A 25534-nucleotide genomic window follows, 5' to 3' on the forward strand; every position below is an offset into this window, starting at 1 on the left:
ACCATAAGCCCCTTTCATATGATGAAAAGTCAATGGAGTGGCGCGATATAGTTGGAGAAGCTAGTACCAGTACCGAGTTGATGTGCAGGGGTATGAGGAAATCGATGTAGCTACAGTTGAAGTCGGAAGTTTACATACACTTAGGTTGGAGTCATTAAAACTCATTTTTCAACCACTCCACAAATTGTTCTTAACTGACTTGCCTAGTTAAATAAAGGTTAAATAAAAAATAAAAGCAATAAGGCACAATGGGGTATGGTATATGGTCAATACACCACAGCTAAGGGCTGTTCTTACGCTTGACGCAACGTGGAGTGCCTGGATACAGCCATTAGCCGTGGTATATTGGCCATTTACCACAAATGCCTTATTGCTATTATAAACTGGTTACCAACGTAATTATAACAGTAAAAAGTAACTTTTTGTCATACCTGTGGTATATGGTCTGATATACCACAGCTATCGGCCAATCAGCATTGAGGGATCGAACCAGGTTTATAATTGTAAATAAATCCCTTTTGCGTATGTGCATAACTATCGATAAATCCGACAGGAGAGTTGTGTGATGAAAGTTAGAGAGAGGATCTGGCCCCACAGCCTTCCAAATGTTAACCTGTTTAAAGGTCTTACTCTTATCGGCTACGGAGAGTGAGATCACACAGAACAGCTAGTACTCTCATGCATGGTTCAGTGTTGCTTGCTTCGAAGCAAGCATAGAAGGCATTTCATTCCTCTGGTAGGCTTGTGTCGCTGGGCAGCTCGTGGCTGGGTTTCCCCTTTGTAATCTGTGATAGTTTGCAAGCCCTGCCACATTCATCGAGCATCAGAGCTGGCAAAGTAGGATGCAATCTTAGTCCTGTATTAACACTTTACCTGTTTGATGGCTCGTTGGACGTCGTAGCAGGATTTCTTATAAGAGTCCGGATTAGTGTTATGGTCTTTGAAAGCAGCAGCTCTAGCCTTTACCTCAGTGCGGATGTTGCCTGTAATCCATGGCTTCTGTTTGGGGTATGTACATACATACGGTCCAGGGTTTCCTTTAGGAAAATTTGGCACCGGACAACATTTACTGGCCATTTGAGAAATTTACCGGACCCATGTGCACTGGGTGCATAACTCAAAATGTAATTTGCAGGAAAACACCATTCTAAACAGCGCACATGAGAAAGCACCATTCTTAACAGCACACCTGATAGCGCTTCCATATCCTCTACGGCAGGTATCCCAAACTGGGGTACTGGGTTTATTTCAATTGACTAATTTCCTCATATGAACTGTAACTTAGTAAAATCTTTGAAATTGTTGCGTTTATATTTTTGTTCAAAATAGATATTATGCTAGTTGTTATAGACCAGGTAACCCCAGGGGTACACACAATGCTGTCGGGGGTACGCCAAATAAAAATGTGATTAACATTTTTTTTTTAAGTCCATTTATATTTTCCAACAGGGCTATACATTTGGGTGAGGTTTTTTTCTCACATGAGTAGCCTCGTTTCACTGCCAAAAATAAAATGAAACCATCTAGAGTTCAGCGAAATAACAACACAATGTCAAATACAGGTAGCCTAGTCAAATAATTAGCAACCAATCACATTAACCGTTACTCTCTCGCCGGAAATCCATTAACGGTCCATATGTAGCCAAATGTAGCTGCTGCTCATTCCTGTTTGCTCGAAAATGCATAAATGGTTTTAAAAAGTAAGACCCACGTCCATAGAGACACATACCAGCTCTACTGGTAGTACTGCTACTACCAGCAATACTACACCTGCACCTGTCGACGACACAAGTTGTTCTGCTTCCACGAGCACATGAAGTGCTAGCATCAGTAATTCTACATTTGTTAGCCCAGCTAGCATGGACACTGACAGTTGTGAATCTGATGCAGCCAAAGAGCTACTGCCCCCTTACCCCGGAAAGCACCGAACAACAAACAGGGACGTTGGACCATCGAAGAGGCGCAAATATGATGAGAACTACATTGATTTGGGCTCCCTTATATTGGGAGTAGTGCCTTTCCTCAGCCACAGTGTGTTATATGTGCAAAAGTACTATCACAACTCGATGAAACCTTCACTCTTGCGCAGACATTTAGAAACAAAACATGCCAATTAGAAAAATTTTGGAGCGAGAATTAAGGCGACTTTCGAGAAGTAAGACATGTATAAAAGCAACAGATACCATTACTAAGAAGGGGCTAGAAGCATCTTATATGGTGAGCGACCGAGTGGCTAGGACAGGCAAGCCCCATACTATTGTGGAGGACTTAATTCTTCCTGCTGCTGCAGATATGGCTGGGACAATGCTGGGGGAAAAGGCCAAAAAAACAATACAGACAATATCTTCATCAAACAACACTGTTTCACGACACATCAGTGACATGGCAGGAGATGTTTTGAAACAATTACTGCTTCGCATACAAGCCAGTGAATTCGATGTGTTACAGCTGGATGAGTGTTAAAATAATTTTATATCTTGATGATAATAATCAATAATCAATAAGCCTTGACTAATTCCCAAGGTTTGTAAGACAATGGGTTAAATAATTAGGCAAGGACTCAGCTTTCTGCAAAAGGTTCATTCGGCTTTATTCATGAGAACGTTCTGAGGTCAAGATAACAAAACAGTCATTATATAGTTTCTTGCTTACTTATGCACATGCATTTACACACTAACTGTTGGTGAACTGCATCCCCCTTTGACTTCCCACACTGTTTATCATTATCCAGCTCAGCCTCTTCCTTTCCCTCAAGGTTAGGAACCTCTTGAAGTTTTTACTCCCTTTACCATCTGGCCCCTGCCCTCTACACTAAATACACACACACATTTCTCTCCCTCTCCAGCCTCTACTAGACTTTCTGGGACTAATCGATCATTACATTGATTATTCATTAACCGTGCTACTTGACTTATAATTCATAATGGTTTATTGATTCATTTACCTTTATTAGATAATTCTCTTATCAATGAGTCAACAGACGTGGCGGGCCTGGCACATCTCCTGGTATATGTCCGTTACGTTTATGGGGGGTCAATTAAGGAAGGCATCCTCTTCTGCAAACCAGGACAACAGGAGAGGATATTTTTTAAGTACTGGACAGCTTTGTGACATCATATGGACTTTGGTGGTCAAGATGTGTTGGTATCTGTACAAAAGCCATGACAGGGAGACATAGTGGAGTGGTAACACGCGTGCAAGCAGTTGATCCTGACGCCACTTGGGTACACTGCAGCATCCACCCAGAGGGAATGCCTGACAGCTTGAAAGACGTTTTGGACACTACAGTGAAAATGGTTAACTTTGTCAAAGCAAGGCCCCTGAACTCTCGTGTATTTTCTGCACTATGCAATGATATGGACAGCGACCATTTAACGCTTTTACAACATATAGAAGTTTGCTGTTAATCAAGTGACAAAGTATTGAGATGTTTTTTTGAATTGAGAGACAAGCTTAAAGTTTTCTTTACTAACCATAATTTTCACTTGTCTGACCGCTTGCATGATGACGAGTTTCTCACACGACTGACCTATCTGGGTGATGTTTTTTCTCGCCTAAATGATCTGAATCTAGGATTACAGGGACTCTCTGCAACTATATTCAATGTGCGGGACAAAATTGAGGCTATGATTAAGAAGTTGGAGCTCTTCTCTGTCTGCATTAACAAGGACAACACACAGGTCTTTCCATCGTTGTATGATTTTTTGTGTGCAAATGAACTCAAGCTTACGGGCAATGTCAAATGTGATATAGTGAAGCACCTGAGTGAGTTGGATGCGCAATTACGCAAGTACTTTCCCGAAACAGTTAACTCAAACAACTGGATTCGTTATCCCTTTCATGCCCTGCTTCCAGTCCACTTACCAATATCTGAACAAGAGAGCCTCATCGATATTGAAATAAGCGGTTCTGTGAAAATTGAAAATTGGTTTTCTGGATTGTGCTACGCTCAGAGTATCCTTCCTTGCTTGGCAAAACACGCTGTTAAGACATTGATGCCCTTTGCAACCACGTACCTATGTGAGAGTGGATTCTCCGCCCTCACTAGCATGAAAACTAAATACAGGCACAGAGTGTGGAAAATGATTTAAGACTGAGGCTCTCTCCAATACAACCCAACATTGCAGAGTTATGTGCATCCTTTCAATCCCACCATTCTCATTAACCTGTGGTGAGTTAGTCACAATTTTCAATGAACAAATAAAGTTTTATATGTAAGATGGCTAAATAAAGAGCAAAATGATTGATTATTATTTTATTATTATTTGTGCCCTGGTCCTATAAGAGCTCTTTGTCACTTCCCATGAGCCAGGTTGTGACAAAAATGCGCACTCATTCTTATGTTTAATAAATGTATTGTATATTGTATGTGTGGCAGGCTTACAATGATGGCGAAAACATTTGAAAGTGCGCTGACTCTGGTGCTAGAGGTGGTATGCAGCTGGAGGTTGAATGTTTGAAGGGGTACGGGACTGTAAAAAGTTTGGGAACCACTGCTCTTTATGGTAGAGTGGCCAGACGGAAGACACTTTTCAGTAATAGGCACATGACAACCCGCTTGGAGTTTGCCAAAAGGCGCCTAAAGACTCTCGACCATGAGAAACAAGATTAACTGGTCTGATGAAACCAAGATTTAACTTTTTGGCCTGAATGCCAAGCGTCACGTCTGGAGGAAACCTGACACCATCCCTACGTCGAAGCATGGTGGTGGCAGCATCATGCTGTGGGGATGTTTTTCAGCAGCAGGGGTTGGGAGACTAGTCAGGATCGATGCAAAGATGAACGGAGCAAAATACAGAAAGATCCTTGATGAAAACCTGCTCTAAAGCGCTCAGGACCTCAGACTGGGTCGAAGGTTCACATTCCAACGGAACAATGACCCTAAGCACACAGCCAAGACAACGCAGGAGTGGCTTCGGGACAAGTCTCTGAATGTACTTGAGTGGACCAGCCAAAGCAGGGACTTGAACCAGATTGAAAATACCTGTGCAGCAATGCTCCCCATCCAACCTGACAGAGCATGAGAGGATCTGCAAAGAAGAATTGGAAAAACTTTCCAAATACAGGTGTGCCAAGCTTGTAGCGTCATACCCAAGAAGACTCGAGGCTGTAATCGCTGCCAGAGGTGCTTCTACAAAGTACTGAGTAAAGGGTCTGAATACTTATTTAAATGTGATTTCATTTTAAATTTTTTACTACATCTGAAAAAAAGTCTAAAAGCCTGTTTTTGCTTTGTCATTATGGGGTATTGTGTGTAGATTGATGAGGGGAAAAAACTATTTAATCAATTTTAGAATAAGGCTGTAATTTAACATAATTTGGGAAAAGTCAAGGGGTCTGAATACTTCCCGAATGCACTGTACATTGGAGAAAAACTGCCACTTAAGTTTTGTGGTCAGCTTGCATTACCTTGTAAGTTTATTTAAAATATAGTGGCTGGTGAGGGTCTACTAGGGGAGAGTGGGTCCACCGAGAGACTGAAGTGAGATGAGTGGAGGCTCCACACACACACACCTCAGAGAAGTGTCTGATGCCCTCCCAGTCACCCCATTACAATCCCCTTGATAGAGCCCTTCTCCACTCTCACCAATAACCACCATTGTTTTGGTGAGCATTGAGAGCATTTTTGCTATGTTTTCCTGGATATCCTTTAGCTGTTCATTACTCTCATTTGCTCCTTGTCTTTTGCTGTTGGAGAATTATTATAATTTATTTTTTAATTGAACCTTTATTTAACTAGGCATGTCAGTTAAGAACAAATTCATATTTACAATGACGGCCTAGACCAGCCAAAACCGGACGACACTGGGCCAATTGTGCACCGCCCTATGGGACTCCCAATCACAGCCGGTTGTTATACAGCCTGGATTCGAACCAGGGTGTCTGTAGTGACATCTCTAGCACTGAGATGCAGCACCTTAGACCGCTGCGCCACTCGATTTATCGTTTATAGAGGCTAAATTTGAACTTTGTTGTCTGGCTTCTGCATATAACCACAGTTTTGTCGGTACAAAACAGATGTACTCACTCCCCATACATCCTATACGAACATGCGCCTGGCACACATTCTCTATGTATGACAGACCACATTCTCTGTCATTTCCAAAGAAAGGGGCATGACCACTTTAGGGGTGGGGCAGAGGAGACGTAAAAAACACAGACAGCTGTATTCTCTTATGTTTAAATCTGACGCACCAAGACAGCAGCCGGTCCTGAACTAAACTGACAGAGGTTGAGGTAAGGAAATTTTTAATAGAATTTGATCTTAAAGTCCAGGTAACAGATAATGGACATCTGGTGCTGTATATTAATTGAACTAATATAGCTACATGGGTTTAAACTAGAAACATTCTTTGTTAGCTTACAATTGTACAATTTATACACCAAGCATATAGAAACCACAGACTGCTGGAAAGCCCCAAACGCAAGATTGTAATTTCTATGACTCACACATTGGAGGAACATATTGCCTGTAGCCTACTGTACATGGTAACCTGGTACGTACCAATTGGCAAATATGGAAAACGGCTGAGGATTTTCCTAAAATATTCACAACATAATACAATTACGATCTTTATATAATAAAAATCTAATTTCATCAATAACATTGTGGGAAACCATATTTGAGTCAACATTCGCAAGCCAGCAGCAGATAAAACAGAAAGTGAATTCTCTCCTCCATCTCTCCCAAGTTTTAGCTTGCGGCTATCACTGTCTAGGTTTCAGATATTTACTAGCCCATACCAGTGACAAACTTATCTATGTTATCAACATGGCAGTACACAAACAAAATCTAGCTCACTTATTTTGGCAGCTAGAAAGAAATAGCCGCGTCCCCCACAAACACCTTGAAAACAACTTTTTCCCATATTTAGATGGAAGACGTGAGCTAAATGTGGTAGCTTCTCAATAATGAAATGTGCCCCGCAGATAGACGGGTAGATGCCCAATTCACCTGCCTTATTTTGAATCCCACTTTGTATACGTTTTTCATTGACTGTGTAACGCTGACCACAGGGCGTTGTAGGATTGTTTCCAAAGTTAGAGCAGATTTGGATAACAAACACAACTTTTAGAACAGCATTACAATATTTGAACAATTGATTTTAGAGTTTGTAATTTGGGAATGTTTTTTTGGGGGGTGCTTTAAGTGACTCATATATGCATTTCTGGCATTGAGAAATAGGTGTTACACTGCCTTTAAGATTATACTAACTGTATTTGATTAACTTCCTACTTATAACACACATGAAGTTAATCAACTTTTCTTTTGTAAAATAGAACAAAGGAGATTTTGTCTGTTTGTAACGATTTTTGTTGGAGATGTAGCGGAGTCAGGTGCAGGACACAGGTATGAGTGCAAACAGTCTTGTTTACTCAAAAAACACAATCAAAAATCTCCAACAGCAAAACAACAGGGTTAGGAGAAACACCTCCAACAACCACTGACAGGAAACAATCACGGACAAAACAGAAAGGAGAAGCCAGAGGGTTAAATAAGGAACATAATAAGGGAATTGAAAACAGGTGTGTATAATTAAGACAAAACAAAACAAACAGGGATACATGGATTGGTGGTGACTAGTAAGCCGGTGACGTCGACCGCGAACGCCGCCCGAACAAGGAGAGGGGCCGACTTCGGCGGAAGTCGTGACACTGTTGTATCAGTATCCAATTAAATGTATGTACTGTAAAGAGGATTGAACATGTTATTGCTCTATTCTAGAGGTGTCAACGTAATTTTCCAAATGTGGCCATTTCTGTAAAGCCAATGTCAAGAGAGCTGCATATTGCTTGGGGAAAAAATGACATTTTCAAATTCTGCGTATTTACATGCTTAAAGTTTAGCAATTTCCTCTTTGTTGGAATAGTATGAGCTCTGAATGTATTATTGTAATGTGTCGTCATTCCCAACATCAAATATTTTCAAATAATTGTAGTATTGGGAACTAGGGGACACATTATATCTGATGGCAGGCCACGAATGGTCACTGAAAGGTATCTACCTCTCTTGATATACTAATGTCTGTCCCTCAGACAGCTTTGCTCCTATTCATCATCTCTGACTTTTACATTTCGAATTCCTACTCTTGCTTTTTCTTGCAGTGACTATTGCTCTGTATCGTTCTGTGTCTCTGTGTCTAATCTATATTGATACTACGCCAATGAATGACAAATGGTTGACTCACAACACAGCATGCGACTTTTTTGTACCTTTGTAGTTTGACAACATTTGACTGTGCTATCAGGGATCTGGGAATTCCTCAATCAGAGTTGCTTGGTTTTGAATGGTTTAGAATAACAGGTTAGATTTTCAACAGAAAGTCCACCTTACTATGTGAGAAACTGTATGCGTAATTCCTGTTCTACAGTTGCAACACTGTTTGCTTTAGTTTGTAGTCAACAGACACACCCTTCTCATCCACTTCATTATAATTTTCTGTTTGGAATTCTCTCTTTGTCTTTGTAACTTTGAGATAATTGACTTTGTAGGGTGTACTTACCGCAGAGCCCCATCTGTTTTGAGCCCCACCTGTTTAGCAAAATGACCTGTTTTGCATGTTATTTTGGCATTAATACATGTCACATATCAGTTTGCAAACAATGTAAAAAAAAAGTTAATAAAGCCACATACAAACATGGTCTCTTTTTTGCTTTCTTGAGTAAGTCAGCTCCAAAATGCAGGTGTTTCAGCTTAGCTCAGTGTTTTCTGTGGTGGTGGGGCAGCTAGCGGAAAATAAGACGAGTACGGGTTGGTAATGTTCTCTAGTTGCGTCGTGATTGGCTCAGTGTTGTGTCACTCATGGGGACACTACGTTACCGCAAAATCTACGGGGAGAACTCGAAAATTCAAGCCCCTTGGGTGCTGCCATAGAGTTATATTAGAAGTGGCCATCCAAGAAGGCTCAAGGTTGTTAGCAGTTGATGTTATTCTTCAATAACACAAACTCCAAAGCAAATCAGGGGGAGAAAAATTGGTTTATTTCAGAAGGACAAATCATAGATGTTATGTGGGGTGGCAGGTAGCCTAGTGGTTAGAGCGTTGGACTTGTAACTGAAAGGTTGCAAGACTGAATCCTCGAGCCGACAAGGTAAAAATCTGTCGTTCTGCCCCTGAACAAGGCAGTTAACCCACTGTTTCTAGGCCGTCATTGAAAATAAGAATTTGTTCTTAACTGACTTGCCTAGTTAAAAAAATGTTGAGAAATAGATGTTCAGTCTCAGCTTTTCTCCACAGAACAAAGGAATAGGATGCCATTTACCCCCCCCCCCAATCAGAAGTCCTTGCAGTACAACTGGGACAATAGCCAAATAACAAGTATCCTGTCCCAGACTCAATGTACAGAACATATCGCTCTGAGTTCAGGAGTGGCATTCCACAGATTCTAAACAGCTGTTGAACTGAAACCCAACTCCTATTTACAATTCCCTATTGACCATTAGTACTCTAGTTTTTAGTCCTCTCATCCTCTGCGTTGTGTATTTATCTTCAAAATATTCTAATGTCATTGGCCACAGATAAAATTACATCAAATCCCATTATATCTACAGTAGCGTTCGACTGATCATGTCAACATCATACTTTCAAAGCTAGCAGTCATCACTATGTATCAATTATGAAGAGAAATTATAGATAAAACGTATCGGTGCTTATCGGCCATTACACATAAACATTACACAACAAGTTGGAAATCGCAAATTCAACATGGAGTGGTTTGGAAGGAATCAGTGGCTAACTGCAAGCATTGCAAAGCAATCACTAGCCTTCTATTCAGTGGAGTGGATGTGTGGTCCAAGTCTGGGTTTAATGGTTTCTTTTCCAAGATTAAAAGGATAAACATTCAACATTGGACATGCTGTCAATTCAGCCACGTTCAAAACAACTGGAAAATCGGAACTGGGATATCTCATACTTCAGTGAGTTCAAGACAACTGGGAACTCTGAAAAAAACGAGCTCCGACTGAGAAAATTAGTTTTGAACGGTCATCCAACTCGGATTTCCAAGTCGGGAACTCAAGCTCCGACCTGAAGATCACTAATGTCATGATTCAACCTTTTTTTGTTGTTCCCAGTTGTCTTGAAAGCACCATAAATCTATAGAATGCCAGACTTTGATGACAAAGTTTATGACAAAATTTACCCACGAAGGACCGCCGTGCCACCTTCCTGTTCAAGTGAGCACAACAACGTAAATCCAAAAATGTCTTGTATGCTGCTGCATAAATTATGTTATATGCCAGGGAGATATGTATACTGTAGCTAATAAAGTAATACTAAGTGTATGTTGTGTTGTAAGCTGTTAGTAGCCCATGTGCCTCACTCTAATAATTTGATCCCTGTTCCCCCTCATAATTTAGCCTAATGTTCTGACTTGGTGGTGCATGTAGCCTTTAACCTGTTTTTGATAAATGTTATCATTGAATATTGTAAGAGCTTTCATTGTCTGCTTATATGCCCCCTTTATTTATCCTACGGTTTTGACTTGGTGTACAGGGAGAATACTGTAGGAACAGCCCATGTTCTGAAATCTGGCACTGTACATTTCAAAAGTGCTGAACTAATAGTTATATTGACAACGTCCGTCCTAGCTCGAAATTACGGACTGCCTCTTATCCACTCGTCGTCCCCTTACGCCATAGCTTGTACATCTCAATTGTCAGTAGAAACCATATTTGTTGAAGCAAGTCATCCATATCATCTATGTTTTTTTAAAAGGCAGTGAATGAGGTTGAATTAACTGTTTCTCTGCCAGTCAAGGCTCCGCTGATAGTCATTTGTAGCGGTGGTAAGGTGTTGGGACTGCAGTTGGGACTCCGCTGTTGAGACAGCTTTATGTAGGCCCTAACAGTTTGTGGGCACCATTTGTCACCGTTATAGTCCAATTAATGTATTGTTTAGTTGTGTAGTGGCTTTGCTGGCATCCATCTAAAATACGTTTTGGGAGTTTGCCCCACCAAGATTTACATGCTACAATTGCCACTGCAACAATAGTATATGCCTCGCACACTTTCTCTGTGTATGACAGACTGACCACATTCTCTGTCATTTCCCGAGAAAGGGGCATGATTACTTTAGTGGTCGGACAGAGGAGTGGTAAAAAAAACACCCAGCTGTGTTATTTTATGTTTACACCTGACACAGCAAGACAGCAGCCATACCAGAACTAAACTGAACTAAACTGACAGAGATAAGGATAATTTAATAGGATTTGATCTTAAAGTCCATGTAGCAGATAATGGACCTTATCTGACATTAATGTAGTTGGTGCTGTATATTAGTTTAACTAAAATCAATGGGTTCTAACTTGAACAATTATTTATTAGTTTATAGTTTATGCAACTCACATATAAAAACCAGTAAGACTGCTGGAAAGCCCCGAGTGCAAGATTGCAATTTTTATGACTCACACAGTAGAGGAACATATTGCCTGTAGCCTGCTGTACATGGTAAACTAGTGCGCACCAAAAATATTCACAACATATTGACACAATTACAATCTTATTTCAGCAATAACATGTGTAAAAAAAATTCGCGTGAACGCTATGAAGCCAACAGCAGACGAAACAGAAAGTGAATTCTCTCCTCCCTCTCTCCCCAGTTTTAGAATGCGGATAACACTGTCTAGCTGGCTAGGTTTAGGATATTTACTAGCCCATACCAGTGACAAACTTAGCTACCACTGAACAAAAATGTAAACACAACATGTAAAGTGTTGGTCCCATGTTTCATGAGCTGAATTTATTTTCTTCAATAAGCACAAAAAGCTTATTTATTAAGCATTTCTCCTTTGCCTAGATCATCCATCCACCTGACAGGTGTGGCATATCAAGAAGCTGATTAAACAGCATGATCATTACACAGGTTGTCACGCCCTGACCTCAGAGATCCCTTTTATTCTCTATTTGGTTAGGTCAGGGTGTGACTAGGGTGGGCAATCTATGTTTTCTATTTCTTTGTTGGCCGGGTATGGTTCTCAATCAGAGGCAGCTGTCTATCGTTGTCTCTGATTGGGGATCATACTTAGGCAGCCTTTTTTTCCACCTTTAGTTTGTGGGATCTTGTTTTTGGTACTGTGCTGTGTAGCCCTACTGAACGTTACATTTCGTTTGTTTTGTTTGTGGTGTTCATTTTAATAAAGAAAGATGTACGCCTACCACGCTGCACCTTGGTCCAATCCTTCCAACAACGAACGTAACACAGGTACAACTTGTGCTGGGGACAATAAAACCCACTTTAAAATGTGTAGTTTTGTCCCACAACACAATGCCACCGATGTCTCAAGTTTTGAGGAGCGTGTAATTGGCACTGTAGGAATGTTCACCAGAGCTGTTGCCAGATAATTTTATTTTTATTTCTCTACCATAAGCTGCCTCCGACATCATTTTTGAGAATTTGCCAGTAAGTCCAACTGGCCTCACAAGCTCAGAATATATGTAAACACGCCAGCCTAGGACCTCCACATCTGGCTTCTTCACCTGTGGGATAGAATGGGTTAAAACCCATTCTAGTTGGCTGAGCCTGGTTCCCCATTGGGTGGGCCTGGCTGCCAAGTCGGTGGTGTCATGACTCTCCTATGAAGATCTGAAGGATCAGGTTAGAGTGGGTCCGCTCTACAGTGCCCTCTCTCCCCCTCTCTCTCCCCCATATTGCATAATGAAACAATATTTATGTCATCCAAATAGTTGGAATGGTCTGTGGGTACTTAAAGAACAATCATGTCGAATGTGTTACGAATTTGTGATGTAACTAAGGACAGTATAACAACATAACTGTATCTCTGAATGTGTATATTTCCCAGTTGTATAATTTATAGGATTAAATATGAAACTATTTGTGAGAAGATGAAATGTGATCTTGGCCTTCTAAATGAGAAAATGTTTTTTCATGTTAAGTTTATCCAGTCAGTAACCACGCCCACGTGAGCACAGACATTATGCCAAAAGTAATGGAACAGCAGTTATCAGCCGTATGTACGGTGGTGAAGTCCTTTCTCTCTTCTCCCGCTCTTTCTTACATGCCCCTCACTTTTCATTTGTGTAACAAGCCATATCTGGTTAGTCTACTAGGGACTTTCATTGCATTGTGTCGTAATCAATGTGTAAGCTATCCTGTTTGTGTGTTTATGTAATTCTGTGTGGTTATTTAGTTAGTAAATAAATAATTAAGACAATTAGTATATCGCTGATTCATCATTTATGCTAGGGTTTGTGCAGATATCCAAGAGTTTTGCGACATTCAGAATGAGACTGATGGAGGTAAATCATAATTAATGGCTGACTAAGATGAATAACAGTATATTCTGATATTGAGTGAATTCGGGAAATGGTAACTCATTTAAAACTTTTTCCGTGGTGCCCCAAGATTGCTAATGAGTTAATTGTTGCATGATTAATTTAATCATCGTAATAATTAAACATAGTTAATTGATTTTATAAAATAATCGTCATCGCATTATTGATAGTAACGACACGACAGTGGGCCTGTGCCCTCCCAGGGCCATCCATGGCTGCACTTCTGCCCAGTCATGTGAAATCCATAGATTATGGGCTAATGAATTTCTTTTAATTGACTGATTTCCTTATATGAACTGTAACTCAATACAATATTTGAAATTGTTCCATTTTTATATTTTTGTTCAGTAAATGTTATCAACATTTACACAAACAAAATCTAGCCCACTTATTTTGGCAGCTAGGCCATATAGAAAACTCCCTCAGAGCCACAGAATGACTGAATTACCGCAACGCGCAGCCCACACTTGAAAACTACTCTTTCCCATATGCTTGTACTATCTATGACAGCATGAAAAGCTGGCAGACATGTTTACACTTGGTTCGTTTTATGAGTGTTATTTAGATGAAAGACGTGAGCTAAATGTGGTAGCTCTAGAGTTAGCTAACGTTAGCATAGAGATAGTGCGCTAGATCTTTCACTTCCCCAGTTCACTTCCACACCAGTGATAATGCTCATGGTCTCTGCTGGTGCTGCTGGCTGTTTTAGATGCTTTAAAAGCCACATTGGGACAGCATCCACTTTGAGATGCAACTTCTTGCTTAATTCCTCCTTCCATTGTTGACGTCTGTGGAAGTCCTCAGGAATGAAATGTGCCCCGCGGTTTTACGAGTAGACGGCCAATTCGCCCAAACTTATTCCACTTTTAGAAGTGTTTTATTCACCATGAGACGCTGACCGCAAGGCTTTGTAGGATTGTTTCCAAAGTTAGAGCTGATTTGGAGAAAACCTCAAACACAACTTTTCGAACAGCATTACAATATTTGAATAGTTGACGTAAGAGTGTAATTTGGGAATGTTTTTTTGTGGGTGCTTTAATATGCGTTTCTGGCAATGAGAAATAGGTGCTACACTGCCTTTAAGATTATACAAACTGTATTTCATTAACTTCCCAAGTATAACAATCATGAAGTTAATCAACTTTTCTTTTGTAAAATAGAACAAAGGAGATTTTGTGTGTTGTATCAGTATCCAATGAACTCAGGTTGGTGGCACCTTAATTGGGGAGGACAGGTTCGTGGTAATGGCTGGAGTGGAATTGGGGAAGGGTATCAAGTACATCAAACACATGGTTGTACATCAAACACATGTCATTCCATTCACTCCGTTCAAGCCATTATTATGAGCCGTCTTCCCCTCAGCAGCCTCCGCTGAATGAAATGTATGTCAGGTAAAGAGGGTTGAACAAGTTATTGCTCTGTTTTAGAGGTGTCAATGTAATTTTCCAAATCTAGCCATTTCTGTAAAGCTAACGTTAGGAAAACTGCACATTGCGGGAAATAAATGGCATTTTCATATTCTGCATGCTCATAGTTGAACAATTACCTCTGTTTGAATACTGTAGCATAAGCTCTGAATTCATTATTGTAATATGTTGTCATTCCCAACATGAAATCTTTTAAAACCATTGTAGTGTTGAGAACAGAAAGTAGGGGCCACATTATATCTGATGGCAGGCCACAAATGGTCACTGAAAGGTACACAACATAATCCAAAGTATGTGGACCCCTGCTCTTAGAACATCTCATTCCAAAATCATGGGCATTAACATGGAGTTAGTCCCCCCTTTGCTGCAATAACAGCCTCCACTCTTCTGGGAAGGCTTTCCACTAGATGTTGGAACATTGCTGCGGGGACTTGCTGCCATTCAGCCACAAGAGCATTAGTGAGGTCGGGCACTGAGGTTGGGCGATTAGGCCTGGTTCACAGTCGGCGTTCCAATTCAACCCAAAAGTGTTCGATGGGGTTGAGGGATCTGTGTAGGCCAGTGAAATTCTTCCACACCGATCTCGACAAACCATTTCTGTATGGACCGTGCTTTGTACACAGGGGCATTGTCATGCTGAAACAGGAAAGGGCCTTCCCCAAAAATCCTCTAGAATGTCATTGTATGCTGTAGTGTTAAGATTTCCCTTCACTGGAACTAAAAGGCCTAGCCCAAACCATGAAAAACAGCCCCAGAGCATTATTCCTCCTCCATCATGATAAGCTGCAGACCACATTACCTACCGAGAGAGTTTTCATCTATATTCTTTGTAGCTGTTTACATACCACCACAGTCAGAGGCTGGCACCAAGATAACATTGAATGAGCTGTATTCCGCCATAAGCAAACAAGAAAACGCTCATCGAGAGGCGGCACTCCTTGTGGCCGCGGACTTTAATGCAGGGTAACTTAAATCAGTTTAACCTAATTTATATCAACATGTTAAATGTGCAACAAAAAGGAAAATATCTCTAGACCACCTTTATCCCACACACAGAGATGCATACAAAGTTCTCCCTCGCCCTCCATTTGGCAAATCTGACCATAATTCTATCCTCCTGATTTCTGCTTACAAGCAAAAATTAAAGCAGGAAGCACCAGTGACTAGATCAATAAAAAGGTGGTCAGATGAAGCAGATGCTAAGCTACAGGACTGTTTTGCTCGCACATACTGGAATATGTTCCGGGATTCCTCCAATTGCACTGAGGAGTACACCACATCCGTCATTGGCTTCATCAATAAGTGCATCGATGACGTTGTCCACACAGTGACCGTACATACATACCCCAACCAGAAACCATGGATTACAGGCAGCATCCACACTGAGCTACAGGCTAAAGCTGCCGCTTTCAAGGACCAGGACTCTAACCCGGAAGCTTATAAGAAATCCCGCTATGCCCTCCGACAAACCATCAAACAGGCACAGCGTCAATACAGGACTAAGATCGAGTCGTACTGCAGCGATTCTGACGCTAGTCGGATGTGGCAGGGCCTGCAAACATTACAGACTACAAAGGGAAGCACAGCCGAGAGCTGCCCAGTGACACGAGCCTACCGGACGAGCTAAACTAATTCTATGCTTGCTTCGAGGCAAATAACACTGAAACATGCATGAGAGCACCAGCTGTACCGGAAGACTGTGTGATCACGCTCTCCACAGCCGATGTGAGTAAGACCTTTAGACAGGTCAACATTCACAAGACCGCAGAGCTAGACGGATTACCAGGATGTGTTCTGCGAGCATGCGCTGACCAACTAGCAAGTGTCTTCACTGACATTTTCAACCTCTCCCTGTCCGAGTCTGTAATACCAACATGTTTTAAGCAGACCACCATCGTGCCTGTGCCCAAGAACACTAAGGTAACCTGCCTAAATGACTACCGACCCGTACCACTCACGTCTGTAGCCATGAAGTGCTTTGAAAGGCTGGTCATGGCTCACATCAACATCACCAGAAACCCTAGACCCACTCCAATTTGCATACTGCCCCAACATATCCACAGATGATGCAGTCTCTATTGCACTCCACATTGCCCTATCCCACCTGGACAGAAGTAACACCTATTTGAGAATGCTATTCATTGACTACAGCTCAGCGTTCAACACCATCGTGCCCTCAAAGTTCATCAATAAGCTAAGGACCCTGGGACTAAACACCTCCCTCTGCAACTGGATCCTGGACTTCCTGACGGGCCTCCCCCAGGTGGTAAGGGAAGGTAACAACACGTCCGCCACGTTGATCCTCAACACAGGGGCCCCTCAGGGGTGCATGCTCAGCTCCCTCCTGTACTCCCTGTTCACTCATGACTGCACGGCCAGGCACGACTCCAACACCATCATTGCATTTGATATGGTAGGCCTGATCACCGACATCAACGAGACAGCCTATAGGGAGGAGGTCAGAGACTTGGCCGTGTGGTGCCAGGACAACAACCTGTCCCTCAACGTGATCAAGACAAAGGAGATGATTGTGGACTACAGGAAAAAGAGGACCGAGCACGCCACCATTCTCATCGACGGGGCTGCAGTGGAGCAGGTTGAGAGCTTTAAGTTCCTTGGTGTCCACATCACCAACAAACTAACATGGTCCAAGCATACCATGACAGTAGTGAAGCGGGCACGACAAAACCTATTCCCCCTCAGGAAACGGAAAAGCTTTGGCATGGGTCCTCAGATCCTCAAAAGGTTCTACAGCTGCACCATCGAGAACATCCTGACTGGTTGCATCAATGCCTGGTATGGCAACTGCTCGGCCTCTGACCGCAAGGCACTACAGAGGGTAGTGCGAACAGCCCAGTACATCACTGGGGCCAAGCTTCCTGCCACCCAGGACCTCTATACCAGGCTGTGTCAGAGGAAGGCCCTGAAAACTGTCAAAGACTCCAGCCACCCTAGTCATAGACTGTTCTCAATGCTACCACACGGCAGTGGTACCGGAGTGCCAAGTCTAGGTCCATGAGGCTTCTAAACAGTGTCTACCCCCAAGCCATAAGACTCCTGAACATCTAGTCAAATGGCTTCCCAGACTATTCACATTGCCCTCCCCTCTCCACACCACTGCCACTCTCTGTTGTCATCTATGCATAGTAACTTTAATTAACTCTACCTACGTGTACATATTACCTCAACTAACCGGTGCCCCCGCACATTGACTCTGTACCGGCACCCCCCTGTATATATTGTTACTTTTACTGCTCCTCTTTAATTACTTGTTACTTTTATCTCTTATTCTTATCCATATTTTTGTAAGCTGCACTGTCGGTTAGGGGCTCGTAAGTAAGCATTTCACTGTATTCGGCACATGTGACAAATACGATTTGATCAAACATTACATGTGGCACTATGCATTCGGGCAGGTAGCGTTCTCCTGGCATCTACCATACCCAGATTCATCCGTCGGACTGCCAGATAGTAAAGTGTGAATCATCACTCCAGAGAACGCGTTTCCACTGCTCTGGCGTCCAATGGCGGGAGCTTTACACCACTCCGGCCAGTGCTTGGCATTGCACATGATGATCTTAGACGTGTGTGGCTGCTTGGCCATGGAAACCCAATTTATGAAGCTCCCTACAAATAGTTGTGCTGACGTTGCTTCGAGATGAAGTTTGGAACTCTGTAGTGAGTGTTGCAACCGAGGACAGACTCTTTTTGTTTTACATGCTACGCACTTCAGCACTCGCCGGTCCCGTTCTGTGAGCTTGTATGACCGACCACTTTGCAGCTGAGCTGTTTTTGCTCCATTTCCACTTCACAATATCAGCAATTAAAGTTGACCGGGACAGCTCTAGCATGGTAGAAATTTGACAAACTGACTATGATGGTGCCACATTGAAAGTCACTGAGCTCTACAGTAAGGCCATTCTACTGTCAATGTTTGTCTATGGAGATTGCGTGGCTGTCTGCTCGATTTTATACACCTGTCAGCAACGGGTGTAGCTGAAATAGCCAAATCCACTCATTTGAATGGGTGTCCACATGCTTTTGTATATAAAAATGTATCTACCTCGTCTGTCCCTCAGACAGCTTTGCTCCTATACATTATCTCGGACTTTTACATTTTGAATTCCTACTCTTGCTTTTTCTTGCTGTGTCTCTGTGTCTAATAAGCAGAGTTGCAAAGAAAAAGCCATATCTCAGACTGGCCAATAAAAAGAAAAGATTAAGACTGGGCAAAAGAACACAGACACTGGACAGAGGAACTCTGCCTAGAAGGCCAGCATCCCGGAGTCGCCTCTTCACTGTTGACGTTGAGACTGGTGTTTTGCGGGTACTATTTAATGAAGCTGCTAGTTGGGGACTTTCGAAGCGTCTGTTTCTCAAACTAGACACTCTAATGTACTTGTCCTCTTGCTCAGTTGTGCACCGGGGCCTCCCACTCCTCTTTTTATTCTGGTTAGAGCCAGTTTGCGCTGTTCTGTGAAGGGAGTAGTACACAGCGTTGGACGAGATCTTCAGTTTCTTGGCAATTTCTCGCATGGAATAGCCTTCATTTCTATGAACAAGTAAAGACTGACGAGTTTCAGAAGAAAGTTCTTTGTTTCTGGCCATTTTGAGCCTGTAATTGAACCCACAAATGCTGATGCTCCAGATACTCAACTAGTCTAAAGAAGGCCAGTTTTATTGCTTCTTTAATCAGGACAACAGTTTTCAGCTATGCTAACATAATTGCAAAAGGGTTTTCTAATGATCAATTAGCCTTTTAAAATGATAAACTTGGATTAGCTAACACAAGGTGCCATTGGAACACAGGAGTGATGGTTGCTGATAATGGGCCTCTGCACACCTATGTAGATATTCCATAGAAAATCAGCTGTTTCCAGCTACAATAGTCATTTACAACATTAACAATGTCTACACTGTGTTTCTGGTCAATTTAATGTTATTTTAATGGACAAAAAAATCAGCTTTTCTTTCAAAAACAAGGACATTTCTAAGTGACCCCAACATTATGAACGGTAGTGTAAGTATTCAGACCCTTTAGTCAGTACTTTGTTAAAGCTCGTTTGGCAGCGATTACAGCCTCGAGTATTCTTGGGTATGACGCTACAAGCTTGGCACACCTGTATTTGGGGAGTTTCTCCCATTCTTCTCTGCAGATCCTCTCAAGCTCTGTCAGGTTGTATGCAGAGCATTGCTGCACAGGTATTTTTAGGTCTCTCCAGAGATGTTCGATCAGGTTCAAGTCTGGGTTCTGGCTGGACCACTCAAGGACATTCAGAGAGTTGTCCCGAAGCCACTCCTGTGTTGTCTTGGCTGCGTGCTTAGGGTCATTGTTCTGTTGGAAAGTGAACCTTCACCCCAGTCTGGGGTCCTTAGTGCTCTGGAGTAGGTTTTCATCAAGGATCTCTCTTTACTTTGCTCCGTTCATCTTTCCCTCGATCCTGACTAGTCTCCCAGTCCCTGCCATTGAATAACATCCCCACAGCATGATGCTGCCACCATCATGCTTCACTGTAGGGATGGTGCCAGGTTTCCTCGCTTGGCATTCAGGCCAAAGATTTCAATCTTGGTTTCATCAGACCAGAGAATGTTGTTTCTCATGGTCTGAGAGTCTTCAGGTTGCTTTCTGGCAAACTCCATGCGGGCTGTCAAGTGCCTTTTTCTGAGGAGTGGCCTCCGTCTGGCCACTCTACCATAAAGGCCCGATTGGTGGAGTGCTGCAGAGATGGTTGTCCTTCAGGAAGGTTCTCCCATCTCCACAGAGGAACTCTAGAGCTCTGTCAGAGTGACCGTCAGGTTCTTGGTCACCTCTCTGACCAAGGCCCTTCTCCCCCGGTTGCTCAGTTTGGCCGGGCGGAAAGTCTTGGTGGTTCCAAACGTCTTCCATTTAAGAATGATGGAGGCCACTGTGTTCTTTGGGACCTTCAATGCTTTAGGAATGTTTTGGTACCCTTCCACAGATCTGTGCCTCAAAACATGCCTGTCTCTGAGTTCTACGGACAATTCCTTTGACCTCATGGCTTGGTTTTTGCTCTGACATGCAATGCCCACTTATAGCCAGGTGTGTGCCTTTCCAAATCATGTCCAATCACTTGAATTTACCACAGGTGGACTCCAATCAAGTTGTAGAAACATCTCAAGGATGATCGATGAAAACAGGATGCACCTGAGCTCAATTTCGAGTCTTATAGCAAAGGGTCTGAATACTTATGTCAATAAGGTATTTATTTTTTCTACATTTGCAAAGATTTCTCCAAACCTGTTTTCACTTTGTAATTATGGGGTATTGTGTGTAGATTGCTGAGGATTTGTATTTATTTAATCCATTTTAGAATAAGGCTGTAATGTAAGAAAATGTGGAAAAAGTCAAGGGGTCTGAATACTTTCCAAAGGCACTGTATTGATACTATGCCTACGACAATACACAGCATGTGACTTTTTTATTCCTGTGTAGAGTTTGACAACATTTGACTGTGCTGGCATAAATAGTGCTAACAGGGATTTAGGAATGCCTCAGAGTTGGTTGGTTTTGTATGGATTAGAATACCAGGGTAGATTTTCAACAGAATTTCCACCTTACAATATGATAAACTGTCCATAGAATTCCTCTGTTCTACAGTTTCAGCACTGTTTGCTTTAGTTTGTAGTCAACATACACCCATTCCCTCCCACTTCATTATCATTTTCTGTTTGGAATTCTCCCTTTGTCTTTGTAACTTTGAGAGAAGTGACTATGTAGGGTGTACTTACCGCTACTTACCCTAACAATAGTAATACAACAAATGCTATGCAGAGGTGAATGCTTTTGTTGTTTTTGGTCACAATGTTTAACATTTCTATTGGATCTTGACCTCACTGTCCACTCATCACCAAACCCCCTAGATGGCGTATTCCACCAGCACTCTTGCTGCTGGCAGCTTTGGGAAGGTATACAGGGAGAAGTACAATGACACCTGGGCTGCAATCAAGAAGGTGCCACAACACTTAATCAATAGGAGAGACCTGGAGAGAGAGTGTCAAGTATACAAGTGAGTATGACAGACAATGTGCTATCATGGTATGTTGCTAAAAGGTGATGATATCAGAGATGGTGTTGATGAGGGTGCTGATGAAAACGTCATTACAGAAGTGCTTGGTTTTGCTGTAGTCCAATGCCCCTCATAACTCTGTTTTCTTTCACACTCCCTCTGTGACCTGGGACACCAGAAAGGCAATTCATCCTAACATAGTGAAGCTTCTGGGTAATCCAACATTCAAGGACTCTAAGTGGATCATCCCCATGGAGTTCATCTCTGGAGAGGAACTGGAGACAACCATCTTCAAATCACAAAAATCTAAAATACAGGTCTGCCTATGGATCCCACTGCTGCCACCAAACATGCATGCGACAGTGTTGATGAAAGTTCACATAGCAAAATGTTTGTCTGAAATAACTGATTTAACAAGTATCTATGCCTACAGGATTTTCAGGGGGCCTTCCCAACATTATTAAAAAATGTCTATGTGCAAGTCAGCTCATCGGTTGATAATCAAAGCCTTTGTTCCCCCACAGTTGACTCCATCTATAAAGGCCAACATCATCACAGGCATGTGTGAAGGACTGCTTCACCTACACAGCAAAGATATCGTCCATCAGGACCTCAAGCCTGAGAACATCATGGTGAGAAAGGCAATAAAGTTGTTTTTGTTGTTCTGATGTTCGTCATTAATGACGCAAAACTTTAGAAGCAGTTGTCCATATGTTGTTTATCACTATCACATTATCACTGTAAATAAATAGACTAGATATAAAACAATATTTCTCCACCCCTCTCAAATTATCTCTTCCAGGTAGAGTATGACACTCACCGAGCTGTGATCATTGATATGGGACTGGCCAAATTCTTCTGCAATGGCCTAAATTCTGCCATGGATATGGGCAATGAGGCCTACTCTCCACCTGAGGTCCTGCAGAGGAGGGGCCAGAGAGATCCGCGTTCGGACGTGTGGGCTATGGGTAAAATCATTGCCGAACTTTATGCCAGAGTCAGGCTGTACACCCCCAGTGTCTGTCCAGCTAAGATCCATGAGATCCTCAGTCTCCAAGGCCAGCAGTACTGTAACGCTGTCTGTAGGATGGTGCACAGAGACCCCACAATGCGAGCCACCATGGCCGGAATCATGCCGGAGATTCAACGGGCAGGGGTAGATGGCGGTGGTGGCAACACCGAGGAGAAAAAAAGAGGACATCATCTGACAACCTTTCCTCACACTCAGGTAAAAGACACCTTGCCACGTCCTCAAGCTCCTGTACAGCACTCACTTTCTCCATCGAGATTTGAGTGTGCAGCTTTTCCAAAGCATGAGGTCAAGACAGCACTAAGTCCTCAAGCTCCTGTACAGCGTTCACCATCTCCATCGAGATTTGAGCGCAATGCTTTACCAAGGTCTGAGGCCAAGACGCTAGTGGGATCTCCTGTGAGAGCAACTTCTCCATCGAGTTGGGAGCGTATAGCTTCTCCAAAGCCTGAGGTCAAGACGCTAGTGCGAGCTCCTGTGCGAGCGCCTTCTCCATCGAGATGGGAGCGTACAGCTTCTCCAAAGCCTGAGGTCAAGACGGTAGTGCGAGCTCCTGTGCGAGCGCCTTCTCCATCGAGATGGGAGCGTACAGCTTCTCCAAAGCCTGAGGTCAAGACGCTAGTGCGAGCTCCTGTGCGAGCGCCTTCTCCATCGAGATGGGAGCGTACAGCTTCTCCAAAGCCTGAGGTCAAGACGCTAGTGCGAGCTCCTGTGCGAGCGCCTTCTCCATCGAGATGGGAGCGTGCAGCCTTGCCAAAGACTGAGTTGAAGTTTGAGGTGAAGACAACACTGCAACCACAACCCATACAGCGGTCACTTTCCCCATCAAGATGGGAGCGAGCAGCCTTGCCAAAGCCTGAGGTCAAGAACTCACCGACTCCCCTTCCAAAAGGAAGACCATGGTAATACTCTGGTTCCATCAGGCATAGCTCAACCCAGTCAAAATGTCATGAAACAGCTTCTCTACAAAGAGGCGTCGAGGGGTCTCCCATGCCCACTCCACACAACGGGCGGGGTGCGAATCCGCCGCTATGCACAAAGGAATGGGAAAGTGGAGACTTGGGAGCAAAAGGAGGTGGAGACTGAAGGAGGTAGTAAAGTCAAGTTTGAAGATGTGAAGTTTAACAAGAAGTTGTAAGTAGGTTATTGACAGTTTGTGAAATAGTAGGGAGTTGATTTGACTCTGCTTCTCCAGAGCAACAACAGTAAAAGTTGTATTGCACTATTAAGAAGGAGGTTGAGTAAGGATTCATGAATGATGTTGAAGGACTATATCACTTTACAGTATTGCTACAATGTTGCACATCTGGTTAGGTGCCAGTTTGCAGAGGCAACTGGAGTCAAATAACTATCTGTGAATGTTTCTGAAATCTCATCCCTCTTGTAAATCAGTTTTATCTTTAGCTTGATATCATTCATTTGACTGTGAACATAGTAAAAACAAAAATGTTTTGTATCTTCTAAGACAAGAAGATCCTACATTTAGCTTACAATTAAGAATTAAAGTCATTTTTCACAAATATATGCTGTGTTATATCCTCTTTACAATATGGTGGAAAAATTGCAAGATTATGTTATAATACTTTTATTGCATCAACTGGTTGTTTTATGCAACAGAATAGAGTGTTCTTAACTATTGTGTGTGTGTTCTACTGAGGATGAGCCTCTGGGAGATAACATTGACAGGAGATTTACGATGTCTTTTGGGTGATAAAACCTAAAGAGCATTCCAGAGCATGAATTCATGTTTCTGTTCTATACCGTACCAGGGAGAGATGGTTCCAGTTTGTAGTCGGAGGTCCAGACTCTCTATACAATGAACTGTTGACACAGCAGATACTGTCTGCTATATATTATAGGTATCTTTCATACAAATCTTAACCTTGTGACCCATTCTATATATCTGTTGTTTGTCATGTAGGTTGAAAGGGGTGTATCTTGTCTATAAAATACCTTTGTACTTAGGCTCGGGGCTCTCAACGAATCATCTGAGCGTGAATCGTCGACCAGACATCATTATAGTAGAGCACTCAATCAATTCACTTTACATGTCGTGCATTGTATTGACCTGCTCCCTTATTAACAAGTGATTAAATATTTAGTATTTAGTTTAAGTATAACTCTGACTTGTGTGTTAATTTCTTTACTATCAAATGAGGAGAGAAACTTAACTACCACAACAACAAAGTGTACAAAATGGCCTCTTTTCAAGACTTTGCCAACCAGAGCTGTGTTCAGCTCCAGACAGGGTGTCCCACTCACAGTTCATCCACTTCATCCCGTCAGAAAGAACTTCAACACAGGTGTTTGAGTAATACTTTTTTCTGTATTAATCATTGTATTAAGGCCACTCTGGACTGTGCAGACTTCATTGAGAGAGGATAAATTAAATCAGAAATACAGTATCACATTGTCCCCGACAATGCCTTGCGGTGAGCTCTATCTTCTGGTGCAGGCACCCTGGACAGCGTATCCACATCACAAAGAAGTGAAAGTCAAGTTATACATCAACTGAAGCAAACTAAAGAGCACACATACAGACATGATAATACAATATCATGATTTGATAATAAGTCACTGCATGAACTGTTAAAGGGTACATGGTGCATACCAGTGGCGGTCGTGCCGTTTTAGATCAGGAAAGACGTTATTTTTATTACAGCATATTGAATGACTGTCATTCATATTCCATTCACCCAGCTCAATGTAACATCAATAGGTTTAGGCTATTACATGATAATCAAATATTCCCTATA

At 42.4% G+C, this 25534-nt stretch overlaps 1 protein-coding gene across 1 annotated transcript; it reads left to right on the forward strand.

The window, feature by feature from the left end:
- The first annotated feature begins 6016 nt into the window (after window positions 1–6016).
- On the forward strand, window positions 6017–24898 carry LOC106605236 (serine/threonine-protein kinase Nek8). Its single transcript, XM_014200660.2, has 5 exons — window positions 6017–6237; window positions 21603–21748; window positions 21927–22065; window positions 22273–22380; window positions 22551–24898. Exons 2-5 carry the CDS (start codon window positions 21603–21605, stop codon window positions 23682–23684), a joined length of 1527 nt encoding a protein of 508 aa, XP_014056135.1. The 5' UTR covers window positions 6017–6237; the 3' UTR covers window positions 23685–24898.
- Window positions 24899–25534: the final 636 nt, after the last annotated feature.

This window comes from Salmo salar, chromosome ssa05 (genome assembly GCF_905237065.1).
Source record: "Salmo salar chromosome ssa05, Ssal_v3.1, whole genome shotgun sequence".
In the NCBI taxonomy this organism is placed as follows: domain Eukaryota; kingdom Metazoa; phylum Chordata; class Actinopteri; order Salmoniformes; family Salmonidae; genus Salmo; species Salmo salar.

What these genes read in the sequence shown, in the direction of transcription:
- LOC106605236 (XM_014200660.2), top strand. Translation starts at nt 21,603, where the DNA reads ATGGCGTATTCCACCAGCACTCTTGCTGCTGGCAGCTTTGGGAAGGTA. An exon ending in CACAAAAATCTAAAATACAG is followed by an intron (nt 22,066 to 22,272) that starts GTCTGCCTATGG and finishes GTTCCCCCACAG; the next exon opens with TTGACTCCATCTATAAAGGC. An exon ending in TCAAGCCTGAGAACATCATG is followed by an intron (nt 22,381 to 22,550) that starts GTGAGAAAGGCA and finishes TATCTCTTCCAG; the next exon opens with GTAGAGTATGACACTCACCG.